We start from the raw sequence: 13,990 nt of genomic DNA, 5'->3' as shown, positions 1-13,990 counted from the left end.
TAATGATTTTGAGCATTTTATTTCATGTAGTTAAATACTTCATCGAAAAAAGATTTATCTGTTCAAACTCTTGTCTAATTAAAAAATGGGTGTGTTATTTTGTTGAATATTGAGAGTTCTTTATGTATTCTAGACACAAGTCCTTCATCAAATGTGTGATTTGCAAATATCTTCTCTCAGTTTGCTTGCCTTACCCAAGGTCATGAAGATATTCTCCCATTTTCTTCTAAAGATTTTAAAGTTTAGGTCAAATTTTCATTTTGAGTTAGTGTTTGTGTAAAGGTGTGAAGTTTGGAGTGAAGTTCCTTTTTTTTTTTCAAGATTTATTTTATTTATTTATTTCCCCTTCTCCCCGCCCCCCTTCACCTTCCCAGTTGTCTGTCTCTGTGTTGATTCACTACCTGTTCTTCTGTGACCAGGTTCTGTCTTTATCAGCAGCACTAGGAATCTCTGTTTCTTTTTGTTGCATCATCTTGTTGTGTCAGCTCTCTGTGTGTGTGGGTGGCACCACTCCAGGGTAGGCTGTACTTTCTTTCATACTGGATGGCTCTCTTTACGGGGTGTACTCCTTACACGTGGTGCTCCCCTACAGGGCACGGCACTCATTGCGTGCATCAGCACTGAGCATGGGCCAGCTCCACATGGGTCAAGGAGGCCCGGGGTTTGAACCGCGGACCTCCTGTGTGGTAGGTGGACACCCTATTTGTTGGGCCAAGGCCTCTTCCCTGAAGTTCATTTTTATTTGTTTGGATATTACTATTAAATTGTTTCAGCACCATCTGTTGAAAGGATTATGCTTTCTCCACTGAATTGCCTTTGCTTCTTTGTTGAAGATCAACCTGGACTTCCTTTCTGTTCTTCTCACGCCTCCAAAGGCCAGGTGGTCTCCCACTTCCCCTAGCCAGGGCTTGAGGAATAGGGCAAGGGTCCTGAGGGGAGGATGGAACCAGGCGGTGACCATGGATGTGTGAAATTGAGTCCTCGCTCATGAGGAGAGCCAAGGGTGATGGCAAGACCAGGGGCAGTGGCCGCTGGGCTTGCTGGGAAAGACCCTGCAGAGGAAAGGGCTGCAGTTTCCTTGAACGGCCCTGGTGGCCAAGATCTCTCACTCAGGGCTGTCATATCCCCAAATTGCTCTGAAGGGACTCTTGTCCTCCGTTTTCTGTAGGGGTGCCCAGCCCTTTCAGAGGCAATCACAGCTCAGAGGCCCCGGGTGACCTGAAGGTGTGGCACGCCTGTATCATAGTACTGTGGATTGAACAGGGGCCTTCTGCCAGGAGCACCTATTTTGTTCCTATGGTTTCCCACCCCCCACCCCCCACCCCCCTGGAATTCGTAATCAGAGAATTTATGTTTGTGGTCTACATGGTTTTCAGGAGTAACAATGACGAATCAAGAGGCTCAATGGTTGTTTTACAAATACAGCTCAGAACAAAACAGGGGCCTTATTCACATCTTCTTTTCCTCAATGACTCTTCTAATGGTGAAATTTCTGTGGAATTAAACTTCCACAGCTCTAAATTGTATAATGAGTTATTCTCAAGTTCAGTTACAATGGCAAAAGAATCCAAGTCTCACCAGCATGACTTTGGGGTATGTGTGGGGTAGGTAGTTTACTGTAAGCAAGAATTTCAATTCTTTGGATCTGTTAGTTCAGGTGTGATGGCTAATTAGGTCTTTGGCTATTGTTTGGTCCAAGGTCAGGGGGCCACAGGCTACTAGGGGTGCTCTCAGGGCCATGGTGTAGGCATCTCCCCACGGAAATCTTCAGAACACGCTGGTAGATCTTTATGCTTCACCATGAAATGGGCCTCTTTGCCTGACCTCTCCATTTCCTCCACTGCAGGTTCCGACCATTTTGGCGTGGTGGCCGAGATAAGGAAGCTCTCCAGCTGTTTAAAGAACATTCTAGCACCTGGGCTGTGGAGATGCAGATGCTGAAGTACAAGGTGGAAAATGTCTGTTCTCAGATCCAGACGCTCAGCGGCCACCTGGAAAACACCAGTGCTGACATCCGGATGGTCAAAGGAGTTCTAGAGGATGCTGGCACCTGCCATATCCAGACCCAGATGTTAAGGAATTCCTTGGAGGGGGCTGGTGCCGAGATCCAGGGCCTAAGGAAAGCTCTGGAAAAGGCAAACACATTGAATTCCCAGACCCAAGATTTCTTACAAAGCAGTTCAGAAAACACCAGCTTTGTGCTCCACATGTTAAGCCAAGACCTGGAAGATGCCAATGCTGAAATTCAGCTGTTAAAGGTAGGTTTACACTTGGCAAATATGAGCTTACAGAATGCCAGTGTTCAGACCGAACTTTTGAAAGGCAATCTGGGGAGTGTCAAAGTTTTAAGGACCCAGCACCAGGTTTTAAGCAGCAGTTTGGAAGGGCCCAATGCCGAGATCCAGAGGCTCTGGGGAGCTCTGGGAAATGCAAGTGCTTTCAATTTGCAGACCCAGCCCTGTATAAAAGGCAGTGTAGACAACAGCACTTTTGAGGTCCAGTTATTAAGAGGTCCCTTGGACAGGGCTGATGAAGTGATTCAGTTGTTAAAAAGATATTTGGAAACTGCCATTGCCCAGACCCAAATGGCAAAGGGCGGGATGGAGCAGACAAAAGCTGAGCCCCCAGGAGTAAGAGCAGAGTTGGAAAATGCTAAGAGAGCTTTAGAGACCCTAAAACAATGAATGAAGGGTGCTGCCTTTAATCCCAGACCCAGATGTTAGAAAAGAGACTGAAGGAGGCACAGGACGAGATCCAGAGGCTAAAAGTTAATGTGAGTAATACCAACTCACTAAGTCTGAAAATCCAGGAGCAGGAGAGCAGCCTGGAGACCCTCCGCACAGCCTGTGCTTCACAGGAGCAGCTACAAAGGACCCAAAGTAAGTGGTAGGGAGAGTCCACCATGGGGAGGGCGGAGTTGTTGGGATGTTTCTGCCCCTTTAGCCTCAAGCATGTGTCTCTTCTGGGAAAGAGCAAGGGTGGTGGAGAGAGGACAAATCCAATAAAAGCAGCTTCTCTGTTGCCCAGGTGGTAGCACAGAAGATGTGAGAATCTATGTCCTTGCTCTCAGGTGGCTTATAATCTCTCCACCAAATTTCTCCTTTGGCAAAGCAGATCTTTGTGATGAAGGCATGTGGTAATGGCAGAGTGTGCTTGTGGGGCCAGACAACCTGTTTGTGACTTCCAGCTATCACAAACGGTGTGAACCTGAGCAAGTTGCTTACCTTCACTGAGCTTCACCTGCACAATGGGGGCAATAGGATTTGCTTCACAGGGAGGATCAAGTGAATCAACACAGGTAACGCACTTAAGCTAGTAGGCAGCATTCGCATATGTGTCTGACAAACTTTCATGAACATCTACCATGTGTCAGGGGGTTAAAGATGAATAAGACATGACGCCTGCTCTTGAGAAGGTTGGGAGATGCAAGATGGAGACAGACCTGTAAGCAAAGTCAAATAGATTGGTGAAAGAGGTGTTAAGTTAGAAGCAAGTACTGGGACTGAGAGGGGGGAGGCAAATAGAAAGGGGAGAAGGGATCTTTTGTGGAAGGGGGGAGGAAATCTACTTATCTGTCATCTATCTAATCATCTATGTAATCTATCTATGCAAGTTTAAAAAGCAAAACCTTAACTGCATGAACTCACTCAGACATTTTATATTCTATTCTTTAAAAAAAGAGCAAAGCATGTAAAAGCTGATAAACCAAATTTATGACCCACTAATGGGTCAGCGATTGCAGTTTGAAAAACCCTGGGCTAGAGGGGTGGGCAGGGCTGGAGAGACAGGGCTAGATGGGAAGGGCTCTGAGTGAGCTTGGCTTTCATCCTCCAGGAAATGAGGAGCCACTGAAGGGTTTTAAGGAGAACCCTGAGGTTCTGACTTGAGTGGTCAAATGGAGGGGTCCCCAACTGAGAAATAAAGGAGGAAGAGGAGCAGCAAGATTTGCACATGCTGGCTGTAGTGCTCTGGGGGACAGCCAAGTGGACATCACCTGCAGGCTGTCTGGAGTTGAGGAGAGAGGCCAGGGCTGCAGACATAGGCTTGGGTGTCCCGGGTGTGGGGGTTCTGGTTGCAGCAGTGGATGTGGGGGATTGCATGAGACAAAATGCAGAAGAGTGTTGAGGGTGGGGCCAGGAATCAACCTTCAGGATGCAAGAAGGGAAAAATGTGTGTGAACCAACTGAGGACAGGGGAATTGGGAGATGTGCATGTGGGAAAGCCAAAAGAGGAGAGAATTTCAAGACGGGAGTGGTCAGTTCTGGCACATGCCAGAGAGGCCATGTAAAATCAGAACTGAAAAGCATCCACTGAAGCTGAGCAATTAATAAGTCATTAGAATGAAGTTTCAGTGGAAGCCAGACCACTGCTGTTGGCCGTGAATCGATCAGGTATATGAGTCTGTCAAGGAACAGAGCTGACAGGGAAGGAGAGATGAGGGGAAGAGTAAAAAACAATGCACATCATCTATTTCTCCATTACAACATGTTTCTATTAATTATAAACAGTGTGGCAAATATTGAAAAATTGCAAGATGAGAAAACAAGCATCTGTATTGCCATGAAAATTTGCAAGACTTCCATGTGAACCCCCTGCTAATATTTTGGTGAACTTGAGAGAGTGTTTCTAGAATCACATAGGCTTCAGCTGAGGTTTACAGAAAGGAAACAGCAAAGAGGTGGAGGTTGAAGATAGGGGAGGAGAGAGGGAGGAGAGTGAAATGCACGATGAGTGACTGGCCTTGAAGGATGTTGGGATGGCACTTGAATCTCTGAGCCTGGGAGGGGAGCAGGTGTGGAAGTTGGTGTCCACCCTACTGTGCAGATGTGGGAACACGAGACTGCGAGAGCTAGTGTTAACCACATCTGTTTCTGGGTGGCATAGGAGGTCACTTGCTAAGGAGGAGGATGCCTGTAGGGAGCTGAGGGAGAGAAGGGATGGTTGGGAGAAGCTGCTGGAGAGATGGGGGCTGACAAATGAGGACTTGGCAGGCAGTGCCGAGCCCCTGCTCTTTCCCCTGTTTCCAGTCGAGTCTAAGGAATCACTGGCCATGCGGACCAGTGCCTGGAAGTCTTTCCTCCTTCCTGCCTCTCCTCGAGCCCCACTGCTGCCCTCCTGCTTTAGTATGGACTGAGAGGTGCTCCATCCTGGCTGTGCATTGGGGTCACCCAAGTACATGCCTGGGGCTCATGTACAGAATCTTATGGATTTTGGTCTGGGATGCAGCGTCAGCACCACGAAGTTTTAAAACATGGGCAGTCAGGGTGGAGTATTATTTAACTTTTTTCTTAAAGGACCAAATAGTACAATTGAGACCTGTGGGCCACAGTCTCTGTCAGGGCTCCTCAGTGCTGCATCTTGCACTGCTGAAGCAGCCAAAGAGAACGTGTAAATGAATTGGCGTGGCTGCTCGAATGACACTATTTATAAAAAGAGGCTGGTGTTGGGCCATAATTGATCCTCCCCGGGTTAGATGACTGGTTCTGAGGCTTCAGAGAGCATAAGAGTCACACACGGCCTTGTTAAAACACAGGGAAACGGACTTTGGCCCAGTGGTTAGGGCGTCCGTCTACCACATGGGAGGTCCGCGGTTCAAACCCCGGGCCTCCTCGACCCGTGTGGAGCTGGCCATGCGCAGTGCTGATGCGCGCAAGGAGTGCCGTGCCACGCAAGGGTGTCCCCCGCGTGGGGGAGCCCCCACGCAAGGAGTGCGCCCGTGAGGAAAGCCGCCCAGCGTGAAAAGAAAGAGCAGCCTGCCCAAGAATGGCGCCGCCCACACTTCCCGTGCCGCTGACGACAACAGAAGCGGACAAAGAAACAAGACGCAGCAAATAGACACCAAGAACAGACAACCAGGGGAGGGGGGGAATTAAATAAATAATAAATAAATCTTTAAAAAAAAAAAAAAAAAAAAACACAGACTGTTCAGATGCAATTTCTGGAAAAGCAGGTCTGCGCTGGGCCTGAGAAGGGGCATTTCTGCCAAGTTGCCAGTTGGCGCGATGCTGCTGTTCCAGGGAACACACTTTGAGAACGCGTGGTCCACGTGGCCTGTCTCTTCCTGAGATCTTTGCAGTTGGGTTCTGATGGATGTTTCTGGTCCAAGCAGGGTGGTATTTTTTCCCTGTTGTATCTTCACATTGCACCACATTGAAATATTTACAGTGCAAATCTGCACCATCCGTAAAACCCTTCAGAGCCTCCCATTGCTCACAGGGAAAAATCCAAATTCCTTGTCATGGGCATAAGATGTAGTGCTGGCAGCCTCTCCAGGCTCTTCCCCCACCCCTTGCATGCCGGCCACACCCCAGGTTTTGCACAGATCAGCTTGTGCCATGCCGTTTCCTGCCTGCCTGCCTTTGCACCTGCCATTTCCCCTGTCTGGATGGCTTTTCTTGGACCTGATCCCCTGGCAAACTCTTCCTCAGTATTTTTGGGTTTTTTTTTTAGTGTTTTTCTGATTAAAAATTTAAAAAAATGTTAGAGCACTTGTAGGTTTACAGAAAAATCCTGCAGAAGGTAGAGAGCTTTGACCATGATTAACGTTTTCCCTTAGTGGGTACTTTTGTTACAATCGATGAACCAATATTATTATAATCATATGATTAACTATAGTCCATAGTTTAGAGTAGGGTTCACTCTTTGTATTGTACAGTTCTATGTTTTCTTAAAAAAATTTTTATTGTGGTAACATATATATAACATAAAAGCTCCCATTTTAACTGCTTCAGTATATACATTCACAACATTGTGCTACCATCATGATCTTTTCTGGCTGGAAGCTTTCCTTGGCCCCAAACTGAAACTTTACCAAATAAGTATTAATTCCCCATCCCCCACCCCTCAGTTTTTTTTTAAAGACTCATCTCAAGGAACATCTCATCCCAGATTCCCTTGCTAAGCCCTACCCCCCAGCCCAGGTGACAGAGATGACACCCTCTTTCATGCCTCTATTCTAACCTGCACGTGGCATTTAATTAGTTCATCGTCTGTCCCCTTCTTACATCTGTCTCACTTCACAAGACTGTAAATTCCTCGAGGGCATGAATCATGTCTTATTGGTCTTTTTATAACAGTCCCCGGGTCATAGAAGCTAAGGAATGTCGAACAATGAATGTATGAATGTTGAAGGTATGAATGAAGAAATGAGTGTTGTGGCAGCATTTCAATAGCTGCGGTAGAGATGATACTAAAGAGCAGGATGTGGTGACAAGGAGGGAGGAAAGAGCTGAGACTTGGGGCTCCTGGTGACAGGATGAGCTCTTAGTGTGTGACACCTGTGAGGGCAGGTAGAGCAGGTGATGAGGAAGTCCTGGGATAGTCCTGGGTGTGGGCAGCCAGAGTGGATGGAGATCAAGTCAAGGAAGTAAGGGAGACTCTGGATGGATGGACAACTTCCTCAAGAGATGGTGGGAATTGAGATGTTAGGACTGTACGGTGGCAGCAGTGAGATGGGAAATAAAGTGACAGAAAGCACATGTCTCAGAAGAGAGTTTTTCTGGGTAGCAGAGCCAAGTGTCCCAGGATTATTGAGCCAGGCGTCTTGAGCTGCTGTTCCCTGGCGTACTGGGTAGTGGGACAGGGGCGTGGTCTCAGCAGCACTTGCCCTTGGGGAACCGAGCCTCAAGGATGTGGGCCTCAGTGGCCAGCTGCTGGCGGGTTCAGGAAGGCCAGCTCTGGGACATCCACCATCAGCCCCTGGTTCCCTCTCTTCCCACCTCTGCTCCAGCTCAGTATGTCCAGTTTCTCCAGGATTGCTGTAAGTTCTACTGTCGGTGCTTGCATTACTTTTTTGATGTCAAGAAGTGTTCGGAGGAGGCTGAGCAGTTCTGTGCATCCCAAGGAGCTCACCTGGCATCGGTGTCCTCTGAGGAAGAGCAGGTCAGAGCTGGGGGCTTGGGGTGGTTCTGACAGGGTTGGTGAGTGACAAGAGACTTTGGTGCTTTGACCTTCCTCCTCTAGGGTAGGGCACAGCCTATAACCTTCATGTCTCCTGTCAGGCAGGGAACAATATTGGGTTCCTCTGAGCACCTTGCACTGGAGGCAGAAACCTGGACAACAAACCCCACTGTCCTCAATGAGCGGGGAGATTCTCAGAGGTGGACAGATGCCAGCAGCATGGCAGGGCAGAGGCAGGTGGCGGGGCAGCACCCTGAGAGCGTGAGGGAGCATGCTTTTCCCTCAGCCCCTCAGGTCCCTTTGGGCTTCCTCTCCAGTCATCAGGCTTGATTTTTTTTTTATCACCATCCCCCTTGAGGCTTGCTTGCTGTCTGCTCTGTGTCTATTCGCTGTGCATTCTTCTGCGTCTCTGTATTTATTTTTGAATTTATCCCACCCCAGCCTTGAGGCTTGCTTGTTGTCTGCTCTCTGTGTCCATTTGCTGCATGCTTTTCTGTGTTTTTACTTGCCTTGCTTTTTGCTGTGTCACCTCGCTGAGTCAGCTCTCCATAGCGCTTGTAGGCCAGTGCTCTTGGTGATGTGTGGGTGAGCCTGCCTTCACAAGAAGGCCCCGGGACACGAACCCAGGGCCTCCCATATGGTAGATGGAAGCTCAACTGATTGAGCCACACCTGCTTTCCCAGTCTTGACTTTTTTAAATGAAGAAGTTGAATGCTCTATTAGTAGGATAATAAGCAATAGTTACAATATTATATAAGGCTTATGATAACAGTGTTACCCTTAAATTACATAATTTTCAGAAGGATTTTTTGTTTTCAGGTCATATTGTGAATTGTGAATATAATAACTAGACTGTAGCCTAAGTCACAGAGTGCTGTGAAAAAAAAAAAGAAACACCCTGTATTATGCTTATCTTCAATCATTTGAAAGTTTATTTCAATAATGTAACTGCAACATGTAGCTTTTCCATTGATATTGCTACAAGTTGCCATTTTAAATCTCTATCCACCACAATTTAAAATAACTATTCTGGATTAAGTTGCTTCAGATTAGTTTATTTTCATTCCTACATAGATTTTACGTATTTCTCAAATGCTCTTTCACTCCTTAGTTGAAAATGTTCAGTATCTTCTTAATCAGCAACCACCTGGGTAAAAAAATTTGTTGACAAGTCCTGGATTTTCTGCAACAACTTCATAAATTTCTGTTGGTTCTCCTGATAGAGGAGAATAGAGTTCGCTAGTAGCTTTTGCACTTTCTGAAGCACCCAGCTCATCTCATTTGTTCAGTTTTGTTGCAACTTTGAGAAGACTAGAGAGAACAACATGTCCCAAAGCTTCCTGTGCAAAACTGCCGAGTCCCGCGTTCCAGCACTGTTTTCTGCTGTTATCTTTTCATGCTTGCCTGGGAATTTCTGCCCTGAGAGCAAAATGGGCCAGTGCACAGTGTCCGGGTGGCACCAGCACCCCCCCAGACACCCCCTGTTCCACAGGGGTGCAAGTCAATCTAAAGGGGCCCTGTCTGATAGGGATCTGAGTGCGAGTTCTGGGGTGGAAGTTGAAAGGCCCTCCCCTCTCCTTTCCCCCCAACTTGCTGCTTCACAGACACCCTCCCCATCCTTGGATCATCAGTGACTCAGGATGTCCTCAGCAGACCCAGGCCTGTAGGCATCACATTCTGTCCCTATTCTGGGGCTGCAAGGGGACTGGGGAGCTGTGTCACTTTAGCTTCATGTGCCACAGCAGGGACAAGGGCCACTGCCTGTGTCTAGCTGAATAACTTCCCTCTGTTTCCAGGTTTTTGAGCAAGGAACAGCTGGACAACTGGACAACTGGACAATGGGAATGGGCACACGGAGGACTGTGTCCATCCTCAGCAGATGTGGAGTGACGTATAATGTGATGCCACCTACCAGTGAGTCTGCAAGAAATCCATGGATCATGATGTGGCCTCAGTGCAGAGCAGAGATGAGGGGCCCCTCCCGATGGCCAGCTCTGGGCCTCTTCCGTGCTGCCTGCAAGCCTTGAGCCTCTGGCCTCTGCTTGCTCTCTGGGGCTTCCACTTGGCCTCCTGGGTATCCTGCCTTGAACTGTTGTTTAACCCTTTGGAGTCAGGATAGAATAGGGACCTAAGGAGGAAGGGGCAGAAAAACCTAATAAGCCTGGCAAGAGAAACTGAGGCATTGGCCTGCTGGCTAGCATGAATGTGCTGAGCACAGGGGCAAATTAGGAAGGGGCAGCTTACAGCACACACTCTGCAGCTTACAACACACAGCACACACCCAGCGGCTCTGTGATCAGGAGGCAACCTCATTACATGGCGGAAAGAGGGACAGGGCGAGGGGGGCAGCACCACCACCCCCACTCACTTTCAGGTTACCTCTTGACTCTTGGACAGTGACCAGAGGCCGATCACCAGCAGTCAGCACAGCCTGCAGAGCTCAGGAACAACAGCCAGAAGCCAATCACCAATCACCAGCATCCCCTAACCCAGCCCCTAACCCGTTAAGGGAATCGGATCACCTAGTAGAGTTCCCCTGCTGTGTCTCAAGTATGCCAATCAGGGCACAACTGGAGACCTGTACCCCCGTATATCATGGGACCCCAGGGCAGAACTTCACATTTCACCCCCTTGCCTGCACCCCTGCAGGTGCACTTACCTTCTCTTGCTTCACCCCCAATAAATTCTTTGCTTGCCTGATTAATTAGTGGCTCATCCTTGAATTCTTTCTCGAGAAGAAGCTTAGGACGTCGATACTGGCTCTGATCACACTTTCAAGACGTTGACCCCATGTAAACAGGGGGACTAGTGGTGTGCCCTGGTGTGCTCCTCAGTGTCCACCTCCAGTACCAGCATAGGCTGTCACACAGCAGATCCTCAGTAAACACTTGATGAGTGAATGAAAGCCCTTTGTGTGTTTATTTATTTTTGATTCTATTTCTCTTTATTAGAAAAGACATGAAAAAAACATTTGGGTCCTTACTGAAAATGCAGTTTTTCTTGTTTTCATTTCATTATTGTTGATGCAGACATTGCACATCTCCAACAGGACATGGTACTTTATTCTGATAAAAGAAGGATCATTTTTTGTTCCAAACACAACAGTCTTTGATAGACACCCAGAAAAAATGGCTATGCTCCCCCTAAATCACTGCCTTGTTTCCATTGCTTAAGGCAGAGTTCTGAGTAGGATAAAACTTGGGGTTGAACTCAGGTGACATTCTCACCTTGTCTAGGTAAAAGGCTCACTAGGAAGCAGATGCATCAGCATTTGGAACTTCTCACTAGTTCTAGTAAAAGAGGTTAGAAGGCTTGCTTCCTCCCGGGGTCAGCAGCACTCTGGCTGGCTGACAATCCTCAGGTTCCTTGGTTTTCTGATCTTTTGGAGATGCTCTCTCCTTTGTCTTGCAGCTTCCATACACTTCCAGATTCTTGCTCCTCCCCTTGGCTTTTGCTTGTTTATCTCTTATAGCCATTGTGTGCATGCACAGGGAACACTGTGCAGAATTCTGGAGACAAGCCTCTGCAGCGTTCCTCCTCTGTAAACTTCCACTGCTCTCAGTCTCCTGAAGCTCCCATCCCACTTGGCCCTTGCCTCAGCTCAGCGAGACTGTCATGCCCCATTTGAAAACCCCCTTCTTGCACGATCTCATCCAGAAAGAGCCTCCAGGAAGAAATGCAGGGGGTTGGAAGGCTTCCTTGTCTCAGTTTTGCTCTTTCTGTTCAATGTCCAAAAACAATTATTTCATCTGTTTTGTCTAGTTCCTAGTTGCTCACAGCAAACGGGCTAGTTCAATTACTCCACCATAACCAGGAGTGGAAATTTATTCTGTCTTTTATGATATCTTTTGATGAACAGAAACTTAATTCTATGGTATTCATGTTTATCAATCTTTTACTTTATGGCTTCTTGGATTTTTCTTTTATCAATCTTAGAAACTCCTCTTCTGTCCCAGGTTTGAAATAATACTTTGCTATATTTCTTCTACTACCTTTATTTAAGTGTTTGTTTGTTTATTTTTGCCTTTATATGGTTAATCACCTGGAATTTGTTTTTGAGACTATTGTGAGATTGTCATCTACTTTTTCTCAAATATCATTAAATCATAACCTGTTCTTCACTCATTTGGAAAGCCAACTGTTAGAGGTTTGCAGTAATTAAAAAGCTGTAGCTCATTTACCCTCATATGCACTGGGGAAAGGCTCCCCCTCCCCATAAGCCTATGTGTCTAAGGGCACGGCACTTCCCCACAGGTTAAACAAAGAAACCAGGTAGAGAGGGCAGTAAAGGGAGACAGAGATCTTGGCGATGTGCATGTGAGAGGGAGATGAAAACCTTCAGTGCCTGCATGTCAAAGGGAGATAAAGAAACCCTTTACTCCCTACAGATCTAAGAAATAGCCAGTCCTCCAGCTTTCCAAGAAAGCCTAACTCCCTATGCCACTACCCTCTAGCCATACAAGGGAAAATTTTCACCTCTAGGTTTCCTATTGACCCCTGCACCTCACTGTGTCCCTCAACCCTCTCCCACTGACCATCATTTCCCCACCTAGGAAAGTTCTGTATCAATTCAAAAATTCAACTCCCCCCCTTCCAGGAGTGGGCTCAAGTCTCTCTTCAGACCCCCACCATGGTGGTGTTGGGGCTGAAGTCTGTTCTTCAGACCCCTTCCGATGGGAGAGCTCCTCAGTAAATTCTCTGCCTGTGGTCATATCAGTCTCCATGTCCCAGTGAGCACTGTTTTTCTCCAACACCAGCTCTATCTAATATGAAATGCATGAGCTTGTTTCTGGATTCTTGACTGCATTTCACTGAGCTCACTTTTTCTTTATTGGAACCACACTATTTTCATTATCGTAGCTTTATGTTTTGTTATCACCTGGGGCAAGCCCCTTTGGCTTTTTCAAAACTTTCTAGCTCTGTTTGGGGTTTAGGTCTTTTTTTGTTGTTGTTCTTAAAGTACTCTTTTTTTTTTTTAATTTTTTTATTCATTTTTTAAAAATATTACATTCAAAAAATATGAGGTCCCATTCAACCCCACCGCCCCCACCCCACCACTCCCCCCACAGCAACACTCTCTCCCATCATCAGGACACATCCATTGCATTTGGTAAGTATATCTCTGGGCATTGCTGCACCTCATGGTCAATGGTCCACAACATAGCCCATACTCTCCCACGTTCCATCCAGTGGGCCCTGGGAGGATATACAGTGTCCCGTAATTGTCCCTGAAGCACCACCCTGGAGAACTCCAAGTTCTGAAAATGCCTCCACATCTCATCTCTTCCTCCCATTCCCCCACACCCAGCAGCCCCCATGGCCACTTCCCACACCAATGCCACATTTTCTCTGTGGACCTTGGATTGGTTGTGTCCATTGCACATCTACGTCAAGAAGAGGCTTAGATTCCACTGGGGTTTAGGTCTTGGTGACTGCTGAATTACACTGAAGGGCCCAAGGTGGCTGGCTGGAACATTCCTACATGTTATTCTTTATTGCTCCTTTTTCTTAAGTCTGTGAGTTTCATCACAAAGAAGTCTTCCAGTCTTTTGCTAGAAAGATAAAAGCTCAGCTGCCAGTCTTCTACTGGCCTAGTGGGGTAAGGAGACGCGGCATTTTACCGTTTGGTATAGAGATGTCTCCTGAATCCCTCCGCTTTCAGCCTGGCTGTGCAAACCTCTCCTGGTATAAACCTCCTTTCTCTCCTGTAAGGGGCTAATGCCTGCTTACGGGAGGTGGAGGAGGGGATGGGTATGTCTCAATGGTCTCCATAAAACTCTTAGAGTTTTCCTGTTTTCAGCCTATCCTGCCTTTAGAGGTAATGGGTACTTGTGAGTTGTGAGCTTGCCAGTGTTCTATAGCATGGATTGTCCCACTTTTTATTCACTCCCCCCATTACTGCTAAATCACTTACCATTCATTTACCCATTGCTAGCCTCCAAACTTTTGTTGCCATTTCTTGTCTGCTGTTGATTCCTCTCCCATTGTCTTCATCATTATGGGGTATTCTCTTCTTTATTCCTTTACTGTCATTATAATTGTTTCTGGGAGGAAGCAGGTATGAAGTATATATTTAATCTAGCCCTTTTAA

General features: G+C 47.0%; 1 protein-coding gene across 4 annotated transcripts; it reads left to right on the top strand.

Annotated features, from left to right (window-relative positions):
• Positions 1–1,850: 1,850 nt before the first annotated feature.
• Positions 1,851–10,603, top strand: LOC111763646 (C-type lectin domain family 4 member F-like). Of its 4 annotated transcripts, XR_011646139.1 has the most exons (4): positions 1,851–2,258; positions 7,730–7,881; positions 9,696–9,813; positions 10,297–10,603. XR_011646139.1 is itself a non-coding variant. In XM_058278775.1 (2 exons), the coding sequence occupies exons 1-2, from the start codon at positions 1,929–1,931 to the stop codon at positions 2,888–2,890; spliced, it is 510 nt and encodes a 169-aa protein (XP_058134758.1). In that variant the 5' UTR covers positions 1,851–1,928; the 3' UTR covers positions 2,891–4,767. The 4 variants fall into 4 exon arrangements, 1 of the variants encoding a protein (XP_058134758.1); XR_011646137.1 differs by having other exon boundaries at positions 9,696–10,603; XR_011646138.1 differs by lacking the exon at positions 7,730–7,881 and having other exon boundaries at positions 9,696–10,603.
• Positions 10,604–13,990: the final 3,387 nt, after the last annotated feature.

This window comes from Dasypus novemcinctus, chromosome 17, assembly GCF_030445035.2.
Source record: "Dasypus novemcinctus isolate mDasNov1 chromosome 17, mDasNov1.1.hap2, whole genome shotgun sequence".
Lineage (NCBI taxonomy): Eukaryota > Metazoa > Chordata > Mammalia > Cingulata > Dasypodidae > Dasypus > Dasypus novemcinctus.
This window is presented reverse-complemented; position numbering and strand designations above follow the sequence as displayed.

What these genes read in the sequence shown, in the direction of transcription:
- LOC111763646 (XM_058278775.1), top strand. Translation starts at nt 1,929, where the DNA reads ATGCAGATGCTGAAGTACAAGGTGGAAAATGTCTGTTCTCAGATCCAG. An exon ending in CTGAAATTCAGCTGTTAAAG is followed by an intron (nt 2,259 to 2,710) that starts GTAGGTTTACAC and finishes CTTTAATCCCAG; the next exon opens with ACCCAGATGTTAGAAAAGAG.